This window comes from Patiria miniata, unplaced genomic scaffold (genome assembly GCF_015706575.1).
Source record: "Patiria miniata isolate m_02_andy unplaced genomic scaffold, ASM1570657v1 HiC_scaffold_10, whole genome shotgun sequence".
NCBI lineage: Eukaryota > Metazoa > Echinodermata > Asteroidea > Valvatida > Asterinidae > Patiria > Patiria miniata.
The window spans coordinates 4,630,680-4,652,677 of NW_024037048.1; the positions used below are offsets into that span (position 1 = coordinate 4,630,680).

General features: G+C 41.2%; 1 protein-coding gene across 1 annotated transcript; it reads left to right on the forward strand.

The window, feature by feature from the left end:
• The first annotated feature begins 4,552 nt into the window (after positions 1-4,552).
• LOC119740306 (potassium channel subfamily K member 18-like) lies at positions 4,553-21,238 on the forward strand. The gene is made up of 2 exons (XM_038215575.1): positions 4,553-4,940; positions 19,979-21,238. The coding sequence occupies exons 1-2, from the start codon at positions 4,553-4,555 to the stop codon at positions 20,755-20,757; spliced, it is 1,167 nt and encodes a 388-aa protein (XP_038071503.1). The 3' UTR covers positions 20,758-21,238.
• Positions 21,239-21,998: the final 760 nt, after the last annotated feature.

Consider the following 21,998-nt stretch of genomic DNA (forward strand, 5'->3'; position numbering starts at 1 on the left):
TCCTGTTGACATGTCTGCCGTAAATACTTAAACATTTTTTCAGATGCGTCTTAAATGTAAGTGTCAGGATGTAGGCACTGGGCACTGCACTCTTGTAGAATGTTCCTGGGAGTACACTCGGGCATTGGTAGTATATTTTGAATGCTTCAAAATCCATTGGGATACGTGTTTTGACTGATAGGGATGGATGCGTCCACGTTATTGCGAACATGTGTGTGCTTAGATTTTCTGACACTGATTCAAGACCTACAATTCATTTTCCAGACACAGTCATTCTGTATGTCCTATATTCAAAGAGTAATAGCCCGTGTCGCAAACTGGCGTCTAGAGCTATTCGACTACGTCTACGTCTATTGCCAGCTTGTTCCCACGTTGTTACGGACCTAATTTGAGATTCGGGCGCAACCCTACTCTGGTAGCTGCTATTTTGGAGGCTTATTTATTTGAATTCATGGGTGAGGGTAGCAATGAAAATTTTTAAACAATCGTATCAAAAAGCGACCCCGAATTCTTTTCTCTCACCAGAAGAATTAAACGGAGGATTATGTGCCAATTTTTTGAAATCAATTGCTTAGCTTTTCTGTGTTCCCCCGCATGCCCGAGTGGGTGAACTGCTCAAAATTGCAGGATAACTAAGTGAATATAAACCCAACAAGATATAAACAAGTCAATTCTGTAACCATAAAGCTTCTCGTACATATATCTGAGTGTTTGAAAACACACCGATGCTAACAGCTGACCTAGTCGACTCTAATCTTCCCTATTAATATTGTGAAGCTTCAAATTGATTGGTTCGAGGCGTCAACACATGACAAGATGTGCAACACCTGTACGGGCGAAGTGATGTAAACTCACGCTAATGACCTGACACCGTGATTCGGTAGTGCGCAGCTGCTCAAAACACGCGGGACCATCTCCAAGAATTCTAAAATAATGTCAGTTTTGACAGTGATTGTGATTGCGCGTGTCTCCGTATGGTCGAAGATTGTACAATCATGAGAGTCTCTTTGCACCGTCAACGACCCTTCACAACCAGTCGGAAGCAAACACCCATCATCTCTGGCGCTTCGGAGGTGTCATCCCGCCGGACGACAAATTGTAATTTAAGTGAGAACCTTCAAATTGAAACATAAAATACGCAGCGCCTTGATGAAGGCAGTCTTGGTCATTAGACAAATTGGATGTTCCCTGTTGTCACGAGCTTTCCTCTTTCATTTGTTTTTTCCTTCTGGGTTGTGCATTGGATGCAGAGGCTTATCCAGTGGTTGTTTGTTTTAGTGTAATTTATTTACACAAAAAAAATGTACAGGAGTGATTATGTCGTTTCAACGGAGAAAGTCCACAAGAAGGATCTGCACAAGCCAAGATTTTGGTTCCGAGTCACTGATGAGGTATCTCCCTTGCGATTTTAGAGTCACTACATAGATTGAGAGAACATAGCCTATACCGCTAGCGGACGAGAAATATTTAAAAAAAAAAACACTAAGTTAAGCAGTTAAGAAGCCAGTCTTGCGAGTATTTGCTGTCAGAAATCAGGAATCCTTTAATCTGAGCCACTTTTTCATTTTTTGTTCATTTGTCCTGTTTTTTTTTTTAAAACATAGCTGTCATGAACGTTAAGGAGGCAAGATGTTTGACAGAAGTTGTTATTGTGTGTTATTGTCTCAAATTTTAGAATTTTGGTAGAAAGAAATTTCAGAAAATAACATTGGTTTTAGGCCTACGTTGGTTTTTAACGAATGGAGAAAAATAGCAAGAAATGTATTGAACAGAAAGTTAGGAAAATAGATAAAGAAACAATCCTAGATTAACTGGAAAGAATCGAAAACTCATTGAGACGCGAAGGTAGACACTGGTACAAGACTTAATGTCCGACTTTCTTGTTCATCTCATGGAATCAATTAAACACAGTCGCCTTCAAACCTTAATGAAAAGTAATCTGGTCGCGCGTGTGGTGTTGTTTTACATGCCTAACACAGATGGTATAATGGCAGATTTTATAATGGAAGGGTGAAATTACATCCTAGCGAATGTCCAATTAGACCTGGAAACGAATCGGATTATTTGAGCTGTTCCCAGTATCGCTCTTGATCCTAACATTCGATCAATCGGGAATTGGACAGCTATACTGTAAGTTGATCGCTTGATATTGAAGTAACGTTTAAAATATGCAGACTTCATGGCTTCGTCATTGAATTAATTTAAGCTGCATTTGAGACCACATTGCACAGAGCTTTGCATGTAAGCGCCGAAATGAATTACTTAGCAAAGTAGATTACCGACACCAGCGAAAATATCATGCAATGTACGAAAATGGTCTAATTAGTTTGCTGTATAAAAGTGGCCCCTGGGCCCAAGCCCACTGAGCTGCTATAGAAAACATTCCTTTATAGCAGATGTATTTGCCGCGTAAAAAAAATCATTTGAGAATTTATCGTAACCGACATTTTATTGCATGACATTATGGCTTATTAACTACCATTGCTAAGTAGTTTTGATTCTTAGCAAAGTTCATTGCTTTGCTTCTCTAAGTTTCTGCATTTTATTTCCTGGGTTCGTGTTATCACAAACCAGTTAAATTCAGCAATGTTGAACTAAATTACACTGACCATATATACCAGTTTTGAACTATTATTTAGAGTGAAATAGGTCAGAAAATGGCCCTTATATCAGTTCCGTGAATTGTATACAAGGGATCAGATTTTAAAATGACCAATTAGGAGCTTAGGTTTTATCATGTATCGCTTTGTTGGGAATGTGCGCAAAGACCATTATTAGGTTTAATAACTGAGAATTGCACTACGGAAGTATGAATATTTTCAAAGCAAAAATGGCATTCAATGACGCATCATAATATACACTCTGCCTGATTGTGGGCGGTTGGATGAAGATATGCTATATTTGGTGTATGCACTTCATAATGACATACCAGCAGAATTGCAACAGCTGCATAATTTTAATATAGCCTATACCATCTGAATGTTAATATACATTGTATATAGCAAGTCCATGGTCATCTACTACTGATCGACAGCTTTAATGTGGTTTATTGCTAATAATATTACTCATGCATAAACTGAAAAATAGTAAAAGTGAGCAATTTTTATTCATATTCGTTTCAGGAGGTATTTGAAAAAAAGAATAATAATTTATTCGGGTCCCATTTATGGGGAGTTATTTTGCGAACGGGAAATAGCTGGGGTTAGGGGTATAGGTGATAGTGGATGGGTGAATAGGGAGATTGGGTTAGTATTTGGGATGGCTTGGGAAGTCGTGGTTGGGTGATGATTTAGGTTGGGGCCTCAGGTGGCGGTCTATAGGGTTTGGGGTGTGTTGGATAGAATCACGAGGCGGGCAACGGAGTTTACGTAGTGATTTATTCCATGTCGCCTATAGGAACTACATCACAAAGCCCACCTGCTGCTGAAAAGATGATTGCAATAATTAGTCATCTTGTTCAAATCCATGCGCGTTATTGGGCCAGCGCGGCTTTATTTGATGGATTAAAATTAATAAACAGTCTGATCGCATTTGTTAAAATTCGCGCCCATCAATTTCAATCGCAGAAAGTCCGAGTGGTAAATTCGTGTCCACTTCCTGTCTGTTCTGCTCGCCCCGACAGACCAACCAAAGCGCCGACCTAATGCATTTGTAATGGCGCCCAACCATTAAAATTTCTTTCCGAGCGCTAGGGCAAATTTAAAAGAATAAATAGACCATGACTTGAGGTCCACCAATCATCACGGCTGTGGAGGGAAGAAAAGGGTATGGGGTAAATATAGAACGACCAAATTGAAAGCCCCAGTTCGGATATAAGAGCGCTGAAAAATAATGATTGATGGTGACATCACGTGTTAGCCTCTTTCGAGAAATAGGCGTTCGTGTTGCTGCGGCTTGATGTGAGACTATGATAGTTGTCATTTCTGCATGACCCTCCGAATTAAATGGCTACGGCAGTTACACACGATTCTATTAGAAGTGGATTCAGCCGCTTCCATAGGCGCATTGCTAGCCGTAGCCATAGACTAGTCCACGAGCGCGGCGTGGAGGCCGTCCTCTATGATGTAGTCAATATCAGTCTTGATCTGCATAGCATGCAGCAAGGCAGGCGTATAAATGATCGGTGGCAAGGAGGCTCAACGCCGTCATCAATAAAGGGCCATCACACTTGATCGCGGTAGTGAGAGGAAATAGTACAAGGTGTCGGGAACGCAACAACGCACCTCGGCCAGCTGAGAAAAAAACCAGCCCTGAACCGTCGATGCAGATTCTCAGCACGTTGTTTTCCTTGTATCGCCGACATCACAGTTTGTTTTATTTTCCTCTTTGGCTGCCATGTTTCTTTAATACTATTAGAATTACTTGTTCGAGATAGTGCGTTAAGCTGGACATTTTAAGCCATCTGAGACTTATCGATACTTGGTTTCGCTTATACTTTTCCCCGCCGGATATAAACCGGCTGGTGTGATAGATTGATCAGAGGGCTAGGGGTATGATGAGTCGATGATGATAGGGGAATTGGCCGGCGTAGCATCGTGGTCCCACCACACTGATGCTCCGAGGCATCCGTCGTACTGTGTCTAGCCGGTCCGGTGATACCATGTCCAGCCACGCCGCTGTCTGCGAGGACACGGTGGCCGGTAGCTGCTGTAGCCCACGCCTGGTGCGTTGGCTGCGGGGCTCTCTTCCCGTCCTCCTCTGGACTGGTTACCTCTTGGTGGGTGCGGCTATCTTCCAGGCCGTGGAGTATCCTGAAGCCGAGCGGCAACGGGAAATACAGGCCAATCTGACGAAGACCACCAACAGTACCATCGTACGGCTCTTCACAGAACTACTGGACAACATGAACGAAACTATGAATGATACCAAACAGAACAAGATACTGACGGAGTTGGCCATCAATCTAAAGACGATGTCAGACGAGACAGTGAACATTACCCGTGGGACTTCATGAACTCCGCGCTATTCTGCATGACAGTGGTCTCGACAATCGGTAAGATTCTCACTCCTTTCCCTTCATTTGCCTTGAAAATGAAAGAGTTTCTGAAATGGTAAGGGGTTTCTTCAAAAGATATAATGTTAGGGGGACTCGGGGATTGGTCTTGAGTTTAAAAGAAAATGCGGTTAATCAAGACATGGATATGCGCCATGGTTAATGTTGTACATGTATAGGCCTAGGTTAAAACGCTTTCTACGTTTTTTTTCAGAGGCAGTGGCCTAAATCTTTGCCTGCGAGTGGGGGATGGGGATGACCAAAATCCAAGTCGTAACCCCGATGCTCTTATTTCTCAAATGATTAACTTCGTTTTTTTTTATGCGCAAGAGTCATTTACAAATTGCACATAGATGACCCAAAATGTTTTTTCCCCTTCTTTTTTGGAACTTGTTTGCTCAAATTCAAACCATTTCCTAAAGTTTCATTTCAAGAAATGCATGGATAAATGGAAACAGATTATTTTTTATACTTGAAAATATTATCAGAGACCATTTAGCAGATCAACACAAAGCAGATGTGTTTTTAATATCTCACCCCGACGCTAGTCTGCATAAAACTGTCCCTTGATTTGGCCTAGATTTCGCCGGTGATTTTCAATTCGGAATGGCCTCAGCGGACTTCGCGTAGCGGTAAACAGCAAGCGTCACTACGGCTTGCAGAAAGACAAGCTGCTCAAACAAGGACGCTTTTGAGCTTACAAAAACAGAGCTGCACTATACAATCGATTATCCGTCATCTCTCCTCCACTTGTCATTGTTTCAGCTTTCGATTTATCTGGCTTTGCCAAAGACAAATACATTAATTTGATGGCACAGCGATGAGTTATAAACAGTCCTATGGGGTCAGAAGACATTCCAACACTGCTTTGAAATGTGATGAAAAATAACGAACTTGTCTATAAACGTCCATATGCTGAAAATTATTGTGTATCCCAATGGGGAAAAAATGTGGCAGTTGCTCACTGAAACTTAAACTGTAACTACTATAACACGACTGGCAAGGGATGAACATTACTGGAAAATGGTATTACTCTACGCGATGCGGTGCCTGATGTGGATCGAGCCCGAATGTGCTTCTAATGCTTAATGAATTACATGCAATGGACATAGCCATGCATTGTGCCCATAGTTATGTCACCATGAAAATGTGGTTGTCAAGTGTTGCGTGTTGTTTAATTCATCGAGAACGAACTATGGACCATGGGACTTGCTCAACTTTAAACCATCCTTTTGGTCATATATTTCAGCGTTGTTCAGTCAATCTATTTGTGGGCCATACGCGTAAAAAAGCGCCATTATTCCCTTATGCTATACACTTAATGCCACTCTTTATGCGCATGTACATTACATTATTATAATACAAGTTATCATTTTTATAATACGCATATTGTGATAGGCGTCATGTGTTGGATATTGACATGAATGGTAATGAATTAATTAATCAAATTAGGTTTTGCCCTTCACCGACGTTTAAACACTGTATACTCAGTGTGTTACCTCCCGAGTGAAAGTTGGAAAAAATCACTCGGATGGGACTCGAACCCACCCCTCCTGTTTTCTAGTGCAGATGTCTTACCACCCGACCACCGAGCTAACGGGATCGGTTGGCTGGTTCGAATCTGATGTACATAGCAGCGGGTACCGCATAACTATTATAAGATTATAAGAAGGAAATTTGCGTCGGGGTGATATAAATCAAATTAGGTTTTTGCCCTTCACCGACGTTTAAACACTGTATACTCAGTGTGTTACCTCCCGAGTGAAAGTTGGAAAAAAATCGGTGTCGGTGAAGGGCAAAAACCTAATTTGATTTATATCACCCCGACGTAAAATTCCATCTTATAATAGAATTAATTCATGTTTTCTCAATGACTAATGTACTATAGATTTCTTTGAAAGATGAGCTATCTTTTGACTCAGAGAGTGATGAATGTATCATGTGCACTAAACTCAGCTGGGAAGCCCATGGCGCTACTGATTTTTGCTCCTTGGTTCTCGGTGGATCGGAACCGGGACAAATTAGTGCCGGTTTCATGCTCTCTTTTGACGCCAAATTAGACATTGTTACCACATGGACCGAATGGACCGTCTCTAATTAGTTGGAAGCGAATTAGCTTCCTGAACACAATCGTATGGCTGTTATCGGCCAATTATTGAACAGAACTAATGTAATATTGATGTTACACAGCCCCTTTTGTACAATAACATTCAAACAAAATGGAAATTGGAAACAGTTGTATTCTAAAAAAAAAAATATTAAAAATAATAATTAGATTTGTTAAAAAGACGAACAGGACAAATTTTTGAAGAATACTCCAGTGAGAATTTGTTTGAATCCATTCCATGAATTAAACAACGGATGGCGCACAGCTGATTCGATCCAATTAAACTTATTCTAATTTCACCAAAAAGTGCACATAAACGCTATTGATCTGTGGTTTGTAGTGCTGTATAACACGCAGGTCATTTTCTGTAAGCTTTTCATTTACATGGGATAAAATGACAGAAACACGTGCGTCTCTTCAGCGTATACATCGTTGTTTTTTTCCGACGCCGATCAATCTTTCAATATTTAGTTGTCCTCAAACCAAGTGTGCTTAATCAATTATTCAAATGTTACAGGGCAGCCGAACCATTATTGCATTTTCACCGAGTGGACAAGATTGACGATTTTTTTCTATCGTGGGTTGTGAAATGCTTGATAAGTGCGAGTAATATAACATTTACTCTGTCATTTGGATGATCCACATGTCTTCGACAAGATGGATTTAGCTGGGGACATTTTTCGTGACGTACTAATTGTGTCTCCCCGCAAACGATTTGTATTCGTTAATGTGCGCGTGCGCAAGGAGGATTTCGGACCTTGTTTCTTTTAATTTAGCCATCACTCTGTGCTACGAGAATACAATCCGTCACGGAAGCACACTCAGCACATTCATTTTAAGTGATTTGTCCAGGTTTCATGCCCTCCTCACTCATTCCTGCCATGGCGTTGTCGTTTTTACCTTTGTACACGCTCCCATTTCGTTAGGCCCCTCCCACTGCCTCGATTTAACATACCGTATTAAAAAGACGTTCTTTCCTATTTGGTAATGTCTTACATCCCCCTCTCAACACGCCCACCCCTCTGCATGATTTAACCCAATCGTTTAAAGTCTGCGCCACAACGTTGTTATGTCAGTATAAAGCTAATCACCTCTTTCTCAAGTGTCTTCTTCTGTCCTTTTCCAAGGGTACAGTGTTATTAGTCAGTGGGCTTGTGGGGCCCATGTACATTTTGGGGTACACTCTTTGAAACTCTCAGGATCACTTATGGATACCTCAACAGGTTCAAAACCACTTGATACATCATTTCTGACCCTTTTATGGGCGGGGCCATGACATTATAAAGTGGGGAGCTTTGCGCGAAAAAAATGATTCCGATAATTTCACGTTTCTTTTTCGCATTTGGACAGCTCACCCAAGTGCTGAGTCAAGAGAATAAAAACAATCAAGAATTTGGGCCCTTTTGGGGATGGGGCCAGGCCGCATTTTATAAAGTGGGGGGGGGGGGCAAATGGTGTTCATAGAAATAAAGCTGTAACAAGCAAACTTGGTGTGGTTTTTCCCCCATTCAGTATACAATAGCAAACAGGGGTGGAGACCGGAGAGAGTGTTTACAATGTCAGATCATAAAGATTTTGTTCCCAGTTGGGGCGTGACACAATTTTTTCATAAAAAGGGGGCATATATTGCGTATGAACAAAAAACAACAATGTAACCCAAATTTTTAGCTTGTCATTGTCTTTAGGCAGAAAACTAAAATTTCCAAAAGTGATATAGGAAGAGGATGATTTCACATAAAAGGCCAAATTTATGTCGCTTCGTTTGTCTGAAATCGTCAAAATAAAAGTAAATATACTATACATCTGTAAATGTATCTCAAATTGCTCTATGTAAATTTTACAACTAAATTGAAATTGGAACATCAAGTGTAACCATTTTCTGCTTTTGGCCTCTTCCCTTATATAATTGACGTTCCAGAATAGAATAGACGTTCCAGCTCTGTTTTCCAATTTTAGTGTAACAAAATTGATTTTAAGGACAAAATATTACTTTTTTTATGATTTCCCCATTTTTATTTTTACAAAAATGTAGGCCTACTTCCTCTTCATAAAAGTGAAACACGATTTGAAATTTTGCCGTATAATTTACTGCTTATAAACTTTAGACCGCCAAGGCCAAATTCAGAACACACAATTGACATGAGTTTGGATTATGTTGTAGTATCTTGTAATTTAACTTTTTTTCGAACCCCAAATTATGAAATGTGTCCCTGCCCCCTATTAAAGAGAAAAGTTGTTCAAAAACAGGTAATTCCAAATTCAAATTTACCATCTGCTGCAAACAAAGTCTTGATAAATGGCTCTCCTTTTGGGTGTATTTCGCCAAGTTTTCCAAATGGACGCCCCGCCCTCAAAAAAGGTCAGTGAAAAATTGGTATTCGGCTCAAAAACAAAACCCGGAAAGCACACTCTTCTGTGGTATATATAAGGAAAAAATGGCATCAAGTGGATTTGGGTTTGAAAGTGTTTTATTAATAATCCCTGAAATTTTCAAAAAATGCACCCGAAATTGCATACAGGAGCGGAGCGGAGCTGATCTTTTTACCATTAGCCAACTGACTATAGTTAGGCTAAAATGTTGTTTGGGTGCGGAAGCTAGAGAATTTGAAGACCTCAACGAATCCACAATTTGAAGGATATGTTTTTCCTTTGACAAAAGCAACATATTAAAGGTATAATGTCCGTTCTCTTCAACGATTTTTTTTTCTCACGATTTATCATTTTGCATGTTTCATTTTGGCGTAAAAACTACCTGAATTAGGAGGTTTGTTTTTTTCCAATCCATAAAAAGAATATGTGTAGATATTACTCACGTATCATTAATTACGTTTCACTCCTGAGCTAGGAGCTTCGTCAGACTGGCAACCATGTCCAATGCTCAACTGCCTTTTATACCCTTGCTTGGTCGTCATAAAGGGCGTGGTTTGGCCAACTTTGTCATAGATGTTATGGAGCTTGTATGCCCCTCCAGTGAACCTCCAGTTCACATTACATCAACCCCTTCACCAAAAACTGCGGGTTATTAGAACCCTCTGGGATAGATGTGATTCGTTGGTTACAGAGGAAAGCGACAGACTACAAGAGAAGCAACACATTCGCGATTCACTTGCCTAATGTGGATATTCCCCATGGATAAATATAAAGTAAAAGAAAAAATTCTTGACAAGAAAACCAAAACAACAACAACTAAAAGTACTAAAGATAGCACTGATTGCACGAAAGGGATGGTTGTCATCCCCTCGTGACGTACAATGACTTTCGGAACGCGGCGTTTCTAGGGCATACAAGCTCCATAACATCTATGATCAACTAGTCCAAACCACGCCCACAACGCCCTCTATGACGACCAAGAAAGGGTATAGAAGGCAGTTGAGCATTGAACACGGTTGCCAGTCTGACGAAGCTCCTAGCGTAGGAATGAGTAACATCTAGGCCTTCACTTACTATTTTTGGATTGAAAAAAAACGAACCTCCTAATTCATGTTTGACCAACAATCCAAATGAACTTATTTAAAGAGTGAAAACTACCTTTCCCCTTTTCAAGCGTAAGCAACCTACTTCAAAAAGGCTTTTGGCTTCCTTTTGTGCACAAACAAATCTGGCCTGCCAGTAGACTGGTAACCGATCCCTGCCTTTTCGGCAGGCCGGAACCAGTCTACCCTGCGTGAACTAAATGTATCGAGCCTCAAATATTTCGAAATTCATGACGTAATATACCCAATAACTAAAACGTAGGCCGATTTTTTTCGTTCAATGTCTCATTCAAAAGTGGGTAGGCCTAACTTTTACTTTGTTAGAAAAAAATAGCAAGTTAAAAAAGAAATGCATTTTAGGGTAAAACTAGAAGATACCACAGACAGTACATCTTTATTTAAAGGCTGTAACATTGGAGATTACAGCCGATGTGTTTTACACTTAAAACTGCGGATATTGTCAAAGTCACGAACACATACACGTTAGACACTCTGATACTCAGACATTTCTTCACGACAGTATAGGTCTACTGCATGCCTTAATTGTCCAGCGCATCACTAATGCTCCTAATTCACAAAGGATTTGTATGTCAGGTTTCATGTCTAGACTATATAATGTAATCATGTCCACGAGCCGAAGCACCACTTCCACGCCTCGGTGCAATTTGTAAATGAAATTTCCAAAGGAGAATTGACATTACAAAAATTGACAAGAGTTCGTTAACAGACAAACTGTCTCGGACTATTTCAAGTTATGAGTTATGTGTAGGTATACGACCATAACATATTTGCCCTTCATTTTTCACCGTGCTTGTTTCCATTAGGCAAACATCGCGCAGAGCGAAATTGCACCTGACCGAATACCCTTCAAGAACATCGCGTTGAACGTACACATTGCTTATTGCCAAACGGTTCGATACTTTTTCCATCGAAATATTAAACAAAAGCGTGTAATTTCAGCAGTTCTGCTTGAGACTGTTTGTTCCTGATTGTTGACACGTAAAAAAATAGCATGTGCTTTTTTTAAACGGGGCTTACGAGCACCGTATAGAACGCTGGTGAAAATGAGAGGGGGAAAATATAACACTTCCAAAATAATGGTTGAAAAATTGCGATTGCTGATTTGCGAGACTGGTGTCCTATTTCATGTTTAATAAAGACATTGTGGGCTACGTGGGACGCATCAGCTCCAATCGTGGCTTGGAGCAGACCTGCTGTGCCCCTATGTCAATAAGGTCGGGGGGGGGGAGGGGAACGACATCTCGCAAGTCGCATGCTAGGGATAGACAGTGCTTCCACATTCCAAAAGTGAGTTTCATTAGAAAAAACAAATTTATTTCTTTAGATCTCACCCAATTCCTTGGAATTTTCTCTAAAGTTCCTTAATTTTGCCTTAGCAGTGAAACTGAAATTCACCATTGACAGGAGGTCGAATTTGATATTGTATATTACTAGGCCCAACTTATCACGAATCAGGTTCAAGACCGTTGCTTCGGCTTTCTTTTCATTTGGCATACCGGCACCTATAGGTGGTAGGCGCTAACACAAGCAGTAGGCACGTGTATAGGCCTATAATGCGCACCATCCATGGACGCCCCCACAAGTGCATGACTGGCTGACAGCAAAGCCGTACGAGGCCCGAGCCAGCTGTTCCATACGCGTAGTGACCCAGCACCGGCCTCTAAAAAAAGTCTAAGGCTTAAGGTTTGAAAATGGCCTAAGGCTTGAAGACTTTATAACTACATCACTCATGGTTACTTAAAAAATCAATCCACGGTATCTGAATATATATTAGACGTATAGAGTGATACTTATATTGTGGGTACACTCTTCCTTTAATACCAAAACACAGCCTGTGTACACATACACATGTATATTATTATGCATGTATATATTCGTTACTTTTACTTTACTTGTATGTAATTTAAACGTGAGGTCTCGAGGTCTTGGTCTTGGTCTTGGTCTTGAGCTTCCAAGTGACGACTACAGCACTGAAAATCAAGGCAATGTAACAGGAAAACAGGCCAAAAAGGTGTTTCAAAGTGCCTTAAAACGCAGCCCTTTCCTTGCAAACTAAGTGAAAATTCTTGAAAAAAAAACCCCGGCAACAGTGTTCCCGGGTCTCCATATTGTACGATTACTTGCTTTCATTTTTGCACTGAATATGGACAGAGAGGACTGGTAAGCTATATCGTAACAAGTACGCAGTTAGCTCAGCATTATTTTATTTATTCATTTCAGTATTTACAAATATTAAACATTAAAATTAGCTAATTCTACTGAAATGCCACAAAAATAACTCCAGACAAGAGAACGGACGAGGCAATAGCCCCTCCCGTAACTCCGCAGGATCAAACACACATACATGTAAGAACAAAACACACATACAAATAGGAAAATTACATAAAGAAAAGGGGGACACTTCACGCCAGCGTGACAGGTTAAAGGGGGTTGCTAAAAACATGGCAAGTAAAAGAAATAACTTGAGTATGTGAGCAGTAAAAAAGAGGGGGGGAAATGATAAAAATGGGGGTGAGAGGTAAAAGAGAGAGAAAAGAACAACATTTTAGTCAATGATCCAATCCGGGTCGTATTTAGAATAAACAAGTGCAATAACAAAATAAGCTCTGGCCAGCCGTCTTGCATGAAAGTCTTGCATGAAATGATACTTTTTACTCACTTGGTCGTGATTGTCAATTGAAATAAGGATTTTCCATTTTGTTGAAAGTCACAAGTCCAAAACTTGTGGTCATTCAAGACCAAATTTAATTTGGTCTTGTATGACTACAACTTTTGGTTGAATTTAACATAAATTATAATCCAAACAATTGGTTATAGAACAACCCAAGTTTGGGTAGTTCCAGTTTTCACCCTTTCTTTGGTAAAATTAACCCAGGCAATTTTTCAGTGTGTAGCCTTGTTAGGTTATCCTGTGTTACGGAATCCCTATACTTCCAACTTCTAAGCAAACCGGATTAGTAGTGTAACCTTCATCATGTAAGTCCTCAACACGGCAAGAGTATAATTGTCCATTGTTCTAGTGTGGGCTTTGTTACTAGTTTGTTCATAAAGGATTGTGAGCTCCATTACTATGACTTTCTTGATAAGGTTAACAAGAAGGTCTGGTCTTTGTTGAGTGGCAGGAACACTTGGTGGAATAGTGGTTCCAGCAGTCTTTTGGCACCAGTTTATTTCCCATGCCTCTGCACTAGCTAGGTGCAGAGCATCAAATATGAGGCGGAGTACCCAATTGTGACGCCAAGTATAGCGGCCCTTAACAAGCATGCATTTACAGCCGTTCAGTATATGCTGCATGGTCTCTTTCTTGCCACAGAGACTAGGCTACACTTTGTGTTAACAACCTTACCCGACGACTGACATTAGCCTTTGTGGGAGTAGTGTCTGAACGCATGTAACTGGGGGTCTAAGGGTAAGAAAAAACCAAGTAAGTAGCCATACCTAATTACGTAAGTAAGTGGCGTCGAAGTGACGGCCACTTCTTTACATTGTCCTATACGCTACGGCGAAGATCGTGCGACGATACGACGATCCGCCATCGCTGAATTCGTTAATGATAAATCACGCGGGGTCCGTGCGCTGGCGCTGCGGAACAAACAGCGAAATTTACGAGGAACCAAAAAAGAAAGGGGGAAAAACACACACACACACACACACAACCTTCGCCGTTCATTGTTAGGCGGTTGCCACTTGATCAGATTGTTATTATCCCATCAATTAACAAATGAAGGGATCAGAGAGCCCATCATTACAGACGTTTAACAGGGCAAACACATGACCCTTTCGTCGTATTTAATGATCAATTAGAGACGACGTGAGCATAAATGATTGGGCCTATTATCTAAGATCTTTCTTGGTAGGCTATATGTTTATTTTTGTTTTGATGGTACACGGACATTGATGGAACGTTTCGTTGTCATCGATCAAGCATTAACAAAATAATTTCTAGCCATAATGCCATGAAAATAATCAGACGAGGGCAATATGACCTATAAATTGAGGCATGTATTGTACATTGTGAATACGTTACAATGGAGTATCACTCATACAAAATTGGAATTTGTTCTTTAAAACAGTTAACGACTTAAGATCATACTTTCACCAAACAATTGATATGCGTCTTATCGTTTAAACCTCGGTGACATGATGGATTATTTTCTTAGAAACAGTCTCTGTCTTCCAATTCCAATCACTCTGCGGTGTTTTCTTTTCATTTGAAGAAAGTATCAGAAGAATTCTTGTTGCTTGACAATAAGCCAACCCTTTGGTATGACCGTACAACGCCTATGTGCCAGACAGCAGATTCTTTTTGTTAATTTCCAGTGATGCGTTATTTATGATCATTGCTTGTCAGGAGCACTGAGGCGATTTCTCGATGGTTGTGATTACTACACATCTTTTCTGTGTTCCAACGATCACTTCTAGAAGAAGAACCTCTGGGAATTATCTGAAATGACAATATAAATCATATTGGTGTGTCGGGGCAATTTGATTCCACGCACGACGTGGTTTGTTGTAATCAAAGCGCTGGCCATCGCGCCACATACAGACGCGAACTTCTACCATACCACGTGCTCTTCTGAATCAAGTTGTATCGGATAATGAACAATGGTGAAAACTGTATTTGTGACCGGATCCCACGAAACTAGTGCCAGGGACATATGTTGACTTAGGCCTATATTACTTCATAACACTAGCTGCAGAAAGAACCGTATAGGCCTAAACTTATATCAGTATTTCCATATCCCAAAATGGCGTCCAGATGTTCCCACACATGCGTATTTTGTGAATTTCAAGGACATAGACAATGGGTCCGTGCGCGAACGAGAGGGCGTTTTTTTTTTTTTTTTTTTTTTTTACCTCTTTCGACTTTTTCTGCAACCAAGACTAATAGTCGATGACCATGATGCGTATGCGTCAGTTGGAAACAGAATGGTTTTCGGACTTTTAACTTCCCTTTAAACAAATCTTCCAGGGCATGAATCAGAAAAAAAGGCGAAATTTCTTTCTTCGATCATTATGAAAGAAATATCACCTTTAGGATGGAAACAGAAAAATGTAAAACTTTTGGGAATCGAACCCGCAATCATTGTGACCATTAACATAAGGCATGCTTCAAAGTACAATGGTGCCACGATTTTCGCCGGAAATCTAAACCATTTGGTATGTTCGAGTAGCTTTCTTGTGTATACACGGGGTTTACACTAGAGCCACGACATGAGGCTAATCTACCGCTGCGCTGTATTCTGGGCATTCTGAGAAAATTAGGGTCAAAGATTATTGCCTGGATAAACACACCAGACATGCTGTCATGTGCTCCAGTGGTAAAATGGAATAAGTAATTTTTTGTATCATTTCAACCAGTCCAATACTTGCTGGAATGGGAAGATATGCTCTGAATTATCAAACATCATGCCTGTCCAATATTGAACACCGTTGATAATTTGGACTGTTCATTGGCGTCTCCGACCGGGGAGCAACTGAAGCATTTTGGTGTGTATTTTAAGACGGTTTCAAGACAGTTCCGACTTCGATACAGCAGAGTCTTCATATTGCCCCCGGCATAAAAAAAAGCTGCACGCGGCTACGGGGAATATTTGTGTCATAAATCTCTCCATTGTACTTACTTCGTATTCAGGTTCCCGCCATTATATAGATTTCTGCAATAAAATGTGCAATATCGCAGAAATCTGCGCAGAAATCTGCGCAAAAAAGTGCAATATCGCCGAAATCTGCGCAGAAATAATGTGCAATAAAATGAGCGATATTGCAGAAATCTGCGCTGAAAAAATGTTCGAAAAAATGTGCGACATCGCAGAAATCTGCGCAGAAATTTCGATGTGTGGTGTCCCTTCAGGGCCACCATAGTTTCCCTCTGCATTTCATATCATGTCATAAATGTTGTCGTAGTCGAGTCGCGATCTAACTGCATGTGAAATATAATGCACACGTGCTGAATCATAGACTGGCCCCGAGTCATTTGCTTTTCAAACCGCGCCGAATTTGCTTTTGCCGTGGGGAATTTGCTTTTGCCGCGGCGAATTTTGTTTCGCCGCGGCGAATTTTGTTTTGCCGTGGGGAATGTTGCTTTTGCCGCGAAGAATTTGCTTTTGCCGCGCAGAATTTGTTTTTGCCGTGGAGAATTTGTTTTTGCCGTAGAGAATTTGTTTTTGCCGCGACAGTTGTGGGCCACCGTATAATCTAGCTTGTCACGAAATCGTCCGGCCATGGTGACCGTTTTAGCCGATTTTCGGTTTTTTGTTAAAAAAACGAGTTTGACAGAAAATTTGACAGAATGGAATTTGTTGGCTGATTTCTGGCAGAATTTTGCAAAAATGGTTATTTGATAGAAAAACATAGCAACTTTGAAAAAAATGGTACATTTTTGTTTTAAAAATTAAGCTTCAATCTTTTCAAACAAACCCTTGCATAATGGGACAGGTTGGCTGGTCTAGGTGCTGATGGTTCACTGGGAACCGGACTTAATTTGTCGTGACGCAGCGCGTGTTTCCTGAAATTTACGCGATTTCATAACATCTTTATGGACTTTAAATTATTTATAATGTAATTTGAACCTTAATTAAGGCAATACTACAACATCTGCATGTGATTTTAAGTGTTTATAGTGCATTTCGAGTAATTCTGGGGAATTTGGCCGATTTTTGGTAAATCTGACAGATTTTTGAAGTGCATTTAGCAGAAATTGGCCATGACCTTACGGTCACCCTGCGTCCGGCTACGTCATTACACCCGGGCATCCACCACAGACCGGCTCGCGAGCTGGAGCAGTGGTGGTTGATACAGGGGCAGCCAACGAGTATCACATGATGGCCAATAGAACACTGTGGAAGTTTTACTTCGTGTTAGCTACTCGAACGCAAAGTTAAATTTCAAATTACATGACATATCAATTCAATCACAGGATATGTTTCGCGTATGAAGGTAAATGACTTTACTAAACAGCAGAAAACAGACAGCGTATAGAGCTTTCTTTGCACTTTTTTTTTTTTAAAAATATACCAACAAACGCTATCAAAGACGTAATAACAATGCAAAATATGTTGCCAAACTACGGCTTAAATTTATACCCTTGTGGAAGCCCATACAAAATGGCACTCAAATTTCTTCTAAAATATAACTCCATGATGTGCACATTGATCTCCATTTAGACTTGACCCAAGTCTGGGTTTCGCGTGGTCTGTGCAGTAAACGCACGCATGCATGTATGTACCACAGAGCTTTATTAAATTACTAGAGCGCTAACTCCTTATTCCCCGCGGATCAACTTCGTTCCCCATGGTTACGATCTTTCTTCACCATGTTTGTTCCCATCATGCCTTGTGCGATCTTAACCCCTAGACAGTGGTTCCCAGACCAAAATAACCTGACTATTTCTGATGAATCTTAGGTCCGGCAACCGCTACTAATATAATCATTACTTGTATTTAAAAACTTGAAATTCAATGATGATTTTGTGCATTAAGTATGCCCTCAGATCGTACGAGATTTCGACGACGGTTACCGAGATTTTCCAAAAGTTCGGCGTGGTCTCCATTTCGGCTTCGCCTGCTAACGGTGCTAGTTGGGTCCCTAACTTTGATGATTCCAGGTCAATATAAGTAAATGTTTTCTTACAGAAATATCAAACCGATACATGTAACTGTATAATGAAGCGAGTGATTTTTAAACAATTTGAACGGAACATTCAAAGGTATAAATGATAAAGCCCAACCGGAAACGAAGCCGAGCTTTGCAAAAGCGCCGTCATGTTTATTTGTAGCCCTTGAGGTTGCATGGCCTACAATTTAGACGTCTGGGCGTCGGGGGAAGTTGTCAGATCAGGGAACCAGACTATTAACCCCTGGATAAATGGAATAGAACCTGAAAGTAAGATGAGGCGTCATACCCCTCGCGCGGCCGGCATATGGGCATTTTACACTAGGTTACCCTTTTCCCTGCTATAATTTTTGACAGAATGGTTTTTAACCGTAATCACCCCAAGAAACATTAATGTTTTTATTTCTCACGAAGAAAAATAATGAGAAATCATTTGGAGATGGGGAAAAACTAATTTACTTACGACTTTTCACATCCGGTATTTTCGTTCCTGGTTCTCCTTGTTCGTTCACGTTTGTTTTCACATGGCGTACTTGAGAACGAAAATGCCTATACGACGCGAAATTTACCTACCTACAGCCGATGGGTTCTAGATTAAGTCGGGCTGGCTTGAATGCAGTCCGTATCAGCGGTCAATTTAGATTTGTTTTGCAAATGCTTATGTAGTGGTCGGCCCTGCTGTATTACTACTAGTCGGGGGGGGGGTCCGCCCACCAGTTAAGGAGGACGAGAGGCTCACTGAACAAGGCAATCATTGGTCGGGACACTTCTCCTTGATTTGCTCTCAATTAGTTGACGATGTATTACGGTGAAATCCAGTATGAGGGGAAGCTTACAATCAAGTAAACAAAACCAAAAACCCTACAAAGAAACAGAAAAACAACACTATTTAAGTTCCCAGAAGCATATAGGGGGCCTACATTTTCACATGCTGAAAGTCTACAATTTATACAGCAGAAAGCAAGACTTTCAGTACGAATGTACAATAAACACAAGAGTCTTACCCTGACTTCTTAAAGGCATATTAGGTCCAAAAATATAAGAAACGTCAGATAGCTGGGTTATTCCACAAGGAGCCATCACAGCAAATATGCCTTGCTTTCGAGCTGCAGGAGTCAAGCGTGGGAACTGTCTCCGAAAACAATACTTTGCAAGTGCAATGTATACAAAATAATGTATACAATGTAAGCCACTTCCGGCCGACGGGAGTGTCGTCGAGAAAACGTTTTGTAATTCAGCAAAGTACGGGGCAACATGTCATATGCATATAAAGTTAAATGTTACCTGACAGGGAAATCCCCAGATCCGCACACTAATGAGCCCCTAAAGTAGTATCCTTAATCTTCTATCCGGTTCGTCACTTCAGTTTAAACCACACCCACTGCATGTGGTAGCATTGGAACCATCAAACCAGAAGTTAACGCACGCCCACCACTAATTACTAGCGCCCGTTGGCTAAACACTCAAGTTGTGTTTAACTTGCAGTTCCAATGGGTGATGCATGCTCATTATATTACTTATGCTCATATTACTAAAAAATAATGGCTTTACACTTGAACCACCTATCCCTTTTTGGTCTCGACCAAGTTACTTCGTTGATAAATAGGGGCTTGTTTGGTGAAGCCCCTAAGCTAATGTTTCAGTATTCGTTTCGGCCAGAATCCACTATGAAGATGATATATGATTCATCATGGGTCACAATCACACAATGATGTCATGGTCACAATCATTGACGGTTGTGTGAGCTCTTTTTTTGTATTTTGTCGGCAGGTTATGGATTCTTGGCCCCCAATACCCAGCTTGGACGCGGACTGTGCATCATATACGCGCTGATAGGTATTCCGCTCAATATCATCGTAATGGCGTCGGCTGGCAGGGCTCTAGCACGGTACACCAGGTCCGTCAATCGCAGTCTGAGGCAAACCTGGACGAGGTGCGCATTTTGGAAGAAGAGGGTGGGGCCCAAGATGGAGAGCTCAGCCCCGCCCCGAACGAGGTCGAAAGGGGAGGGGACAAATGACCAGAGAAGACGCACGCACTTGCGCACTCTGTCTCTTAACAGAGAAGAGTTCTCGGACTGGAGTAATCGGACCAGTGGTGAACAGACGACGACGGAGCGGGACGGGGACGATGATGACCGGGGGCTCGGGGTCACTGGATCCCCGGAGCCATGGAACGGTGACGCCCCGATGGATGCCATTAGTGACACGAGCTCCCCTGCCTGGCTGTTTCTTTTCCTGGTGCTGTTGTACACCTGTTTCTTCTCAGCGGTCATGGTCATCACTCAGCCTGGTTGGACCGTGCTGGATGGGTTCTATTACATCATCATCACCATCACCACAATCGGGTTCGGTGACTTGCAAACCTCGAGCAACAGTGATGAGAACACCAGCCTCGCTTACTACTTGTTTGGTTGCCTAGCCATCGTCATCCCTGTGCTAGGCATGATTCTCTTGTCTGCAGGCATCTCCATCGTTGTCAACCAGTTTGGTAAGAAGACAAAAGCCATTGAGGAAGTCGTGTGCGGTAGCTCCAAAACACGTGGATAAATCACTCGAAATTGCCAACCTGCCCTGACCGGACACTTATCCACAACCGGGAGACAAATCCAATCTACGGCATCAAGTATTGCTTTCTCAAGCTTCACAGAACCCATAAATGAAGACCAAACTTTTACCCCCTTCTGTAAGTCATAACATCTCTTGGAAACAAAATCTTCTACACTTAGAGAGATTGTCACTACACCAATAAGAACAAACTCTGGGCGGAATAATGGGTGTACAACCCATCTGAACAATAATATTCCGGTATGTCAGACTTAGAGAAAGTCAGTCATCAACGGAGTACAAAATCTGTTTGGCGATTTATAACCGACATCAATCATATTCCCGCGCTCGCAGCCAGGAGAACGAGTATGATTTTGGCCGTTGCGGGCTACACTTACAAGAGTCGACAAGACTATTATCGTTCCCGACGTTATAACTCACATTGTTCGTGACTAATGGCTGTTCCGGGAGGTTTTTTTTTTTTTATTAAATGAAAACAAGAAAATTGACATTTTAAAGGCGCATGCAGTATTCAAATATTTGCGATTATAAGCAGGAGGCCATGGATCTTGTTTCGTTAATTTAATTTAGACCTTTTTTTCACAATTTCTCAAGAGACACTGAGTAAACGCTACAGTGCCTGTAGAGCGTTATACATGTGTACATCGATGAAGAGCTAGCCAAATGTGCCGTACAAGTGTCACGTCACGCGGGGTCGTCTCCAATAGCTTGATATGTCCAAACAATGTCTCGTCCGCCATTTTTACTTTACGATTTACACAGGAGATATAGATGAACATCTTCTAGTTCAAATTTCTCAGACAATAAGTATATCTGAGACTGGAAAATGGGACAGTGCTTCGTAGCTCACTATAGTCAGCAATCAGAACGTGATGGATACCTTTATTTTTCTTTGCCAACGGATGAAAGTTGATGAAAATTGGTGGGCACCGTGCTATCGCTCGCGCTTTAGGTCAGGTTTGTTATAGACACATCACCCCGGGCAACGTATGACCTCGGTGACGTATGACGTGACCACCTCTAAGGCGTTATATATCAAATATTCAAAAGTAGGCCTGCTATTGGTAATTAACTTGAGTGGTATGGGGATAATGTACTTTATGGACTGGCGATATAATCCTTGAGTGTGGATTGGTACGAAGTGTAATGCTTTTGAAAGGATACCGGTAATCAAAATGACACACAATGGGAACAAAACAAAGCAAAGGGCGAAAGGACAAATT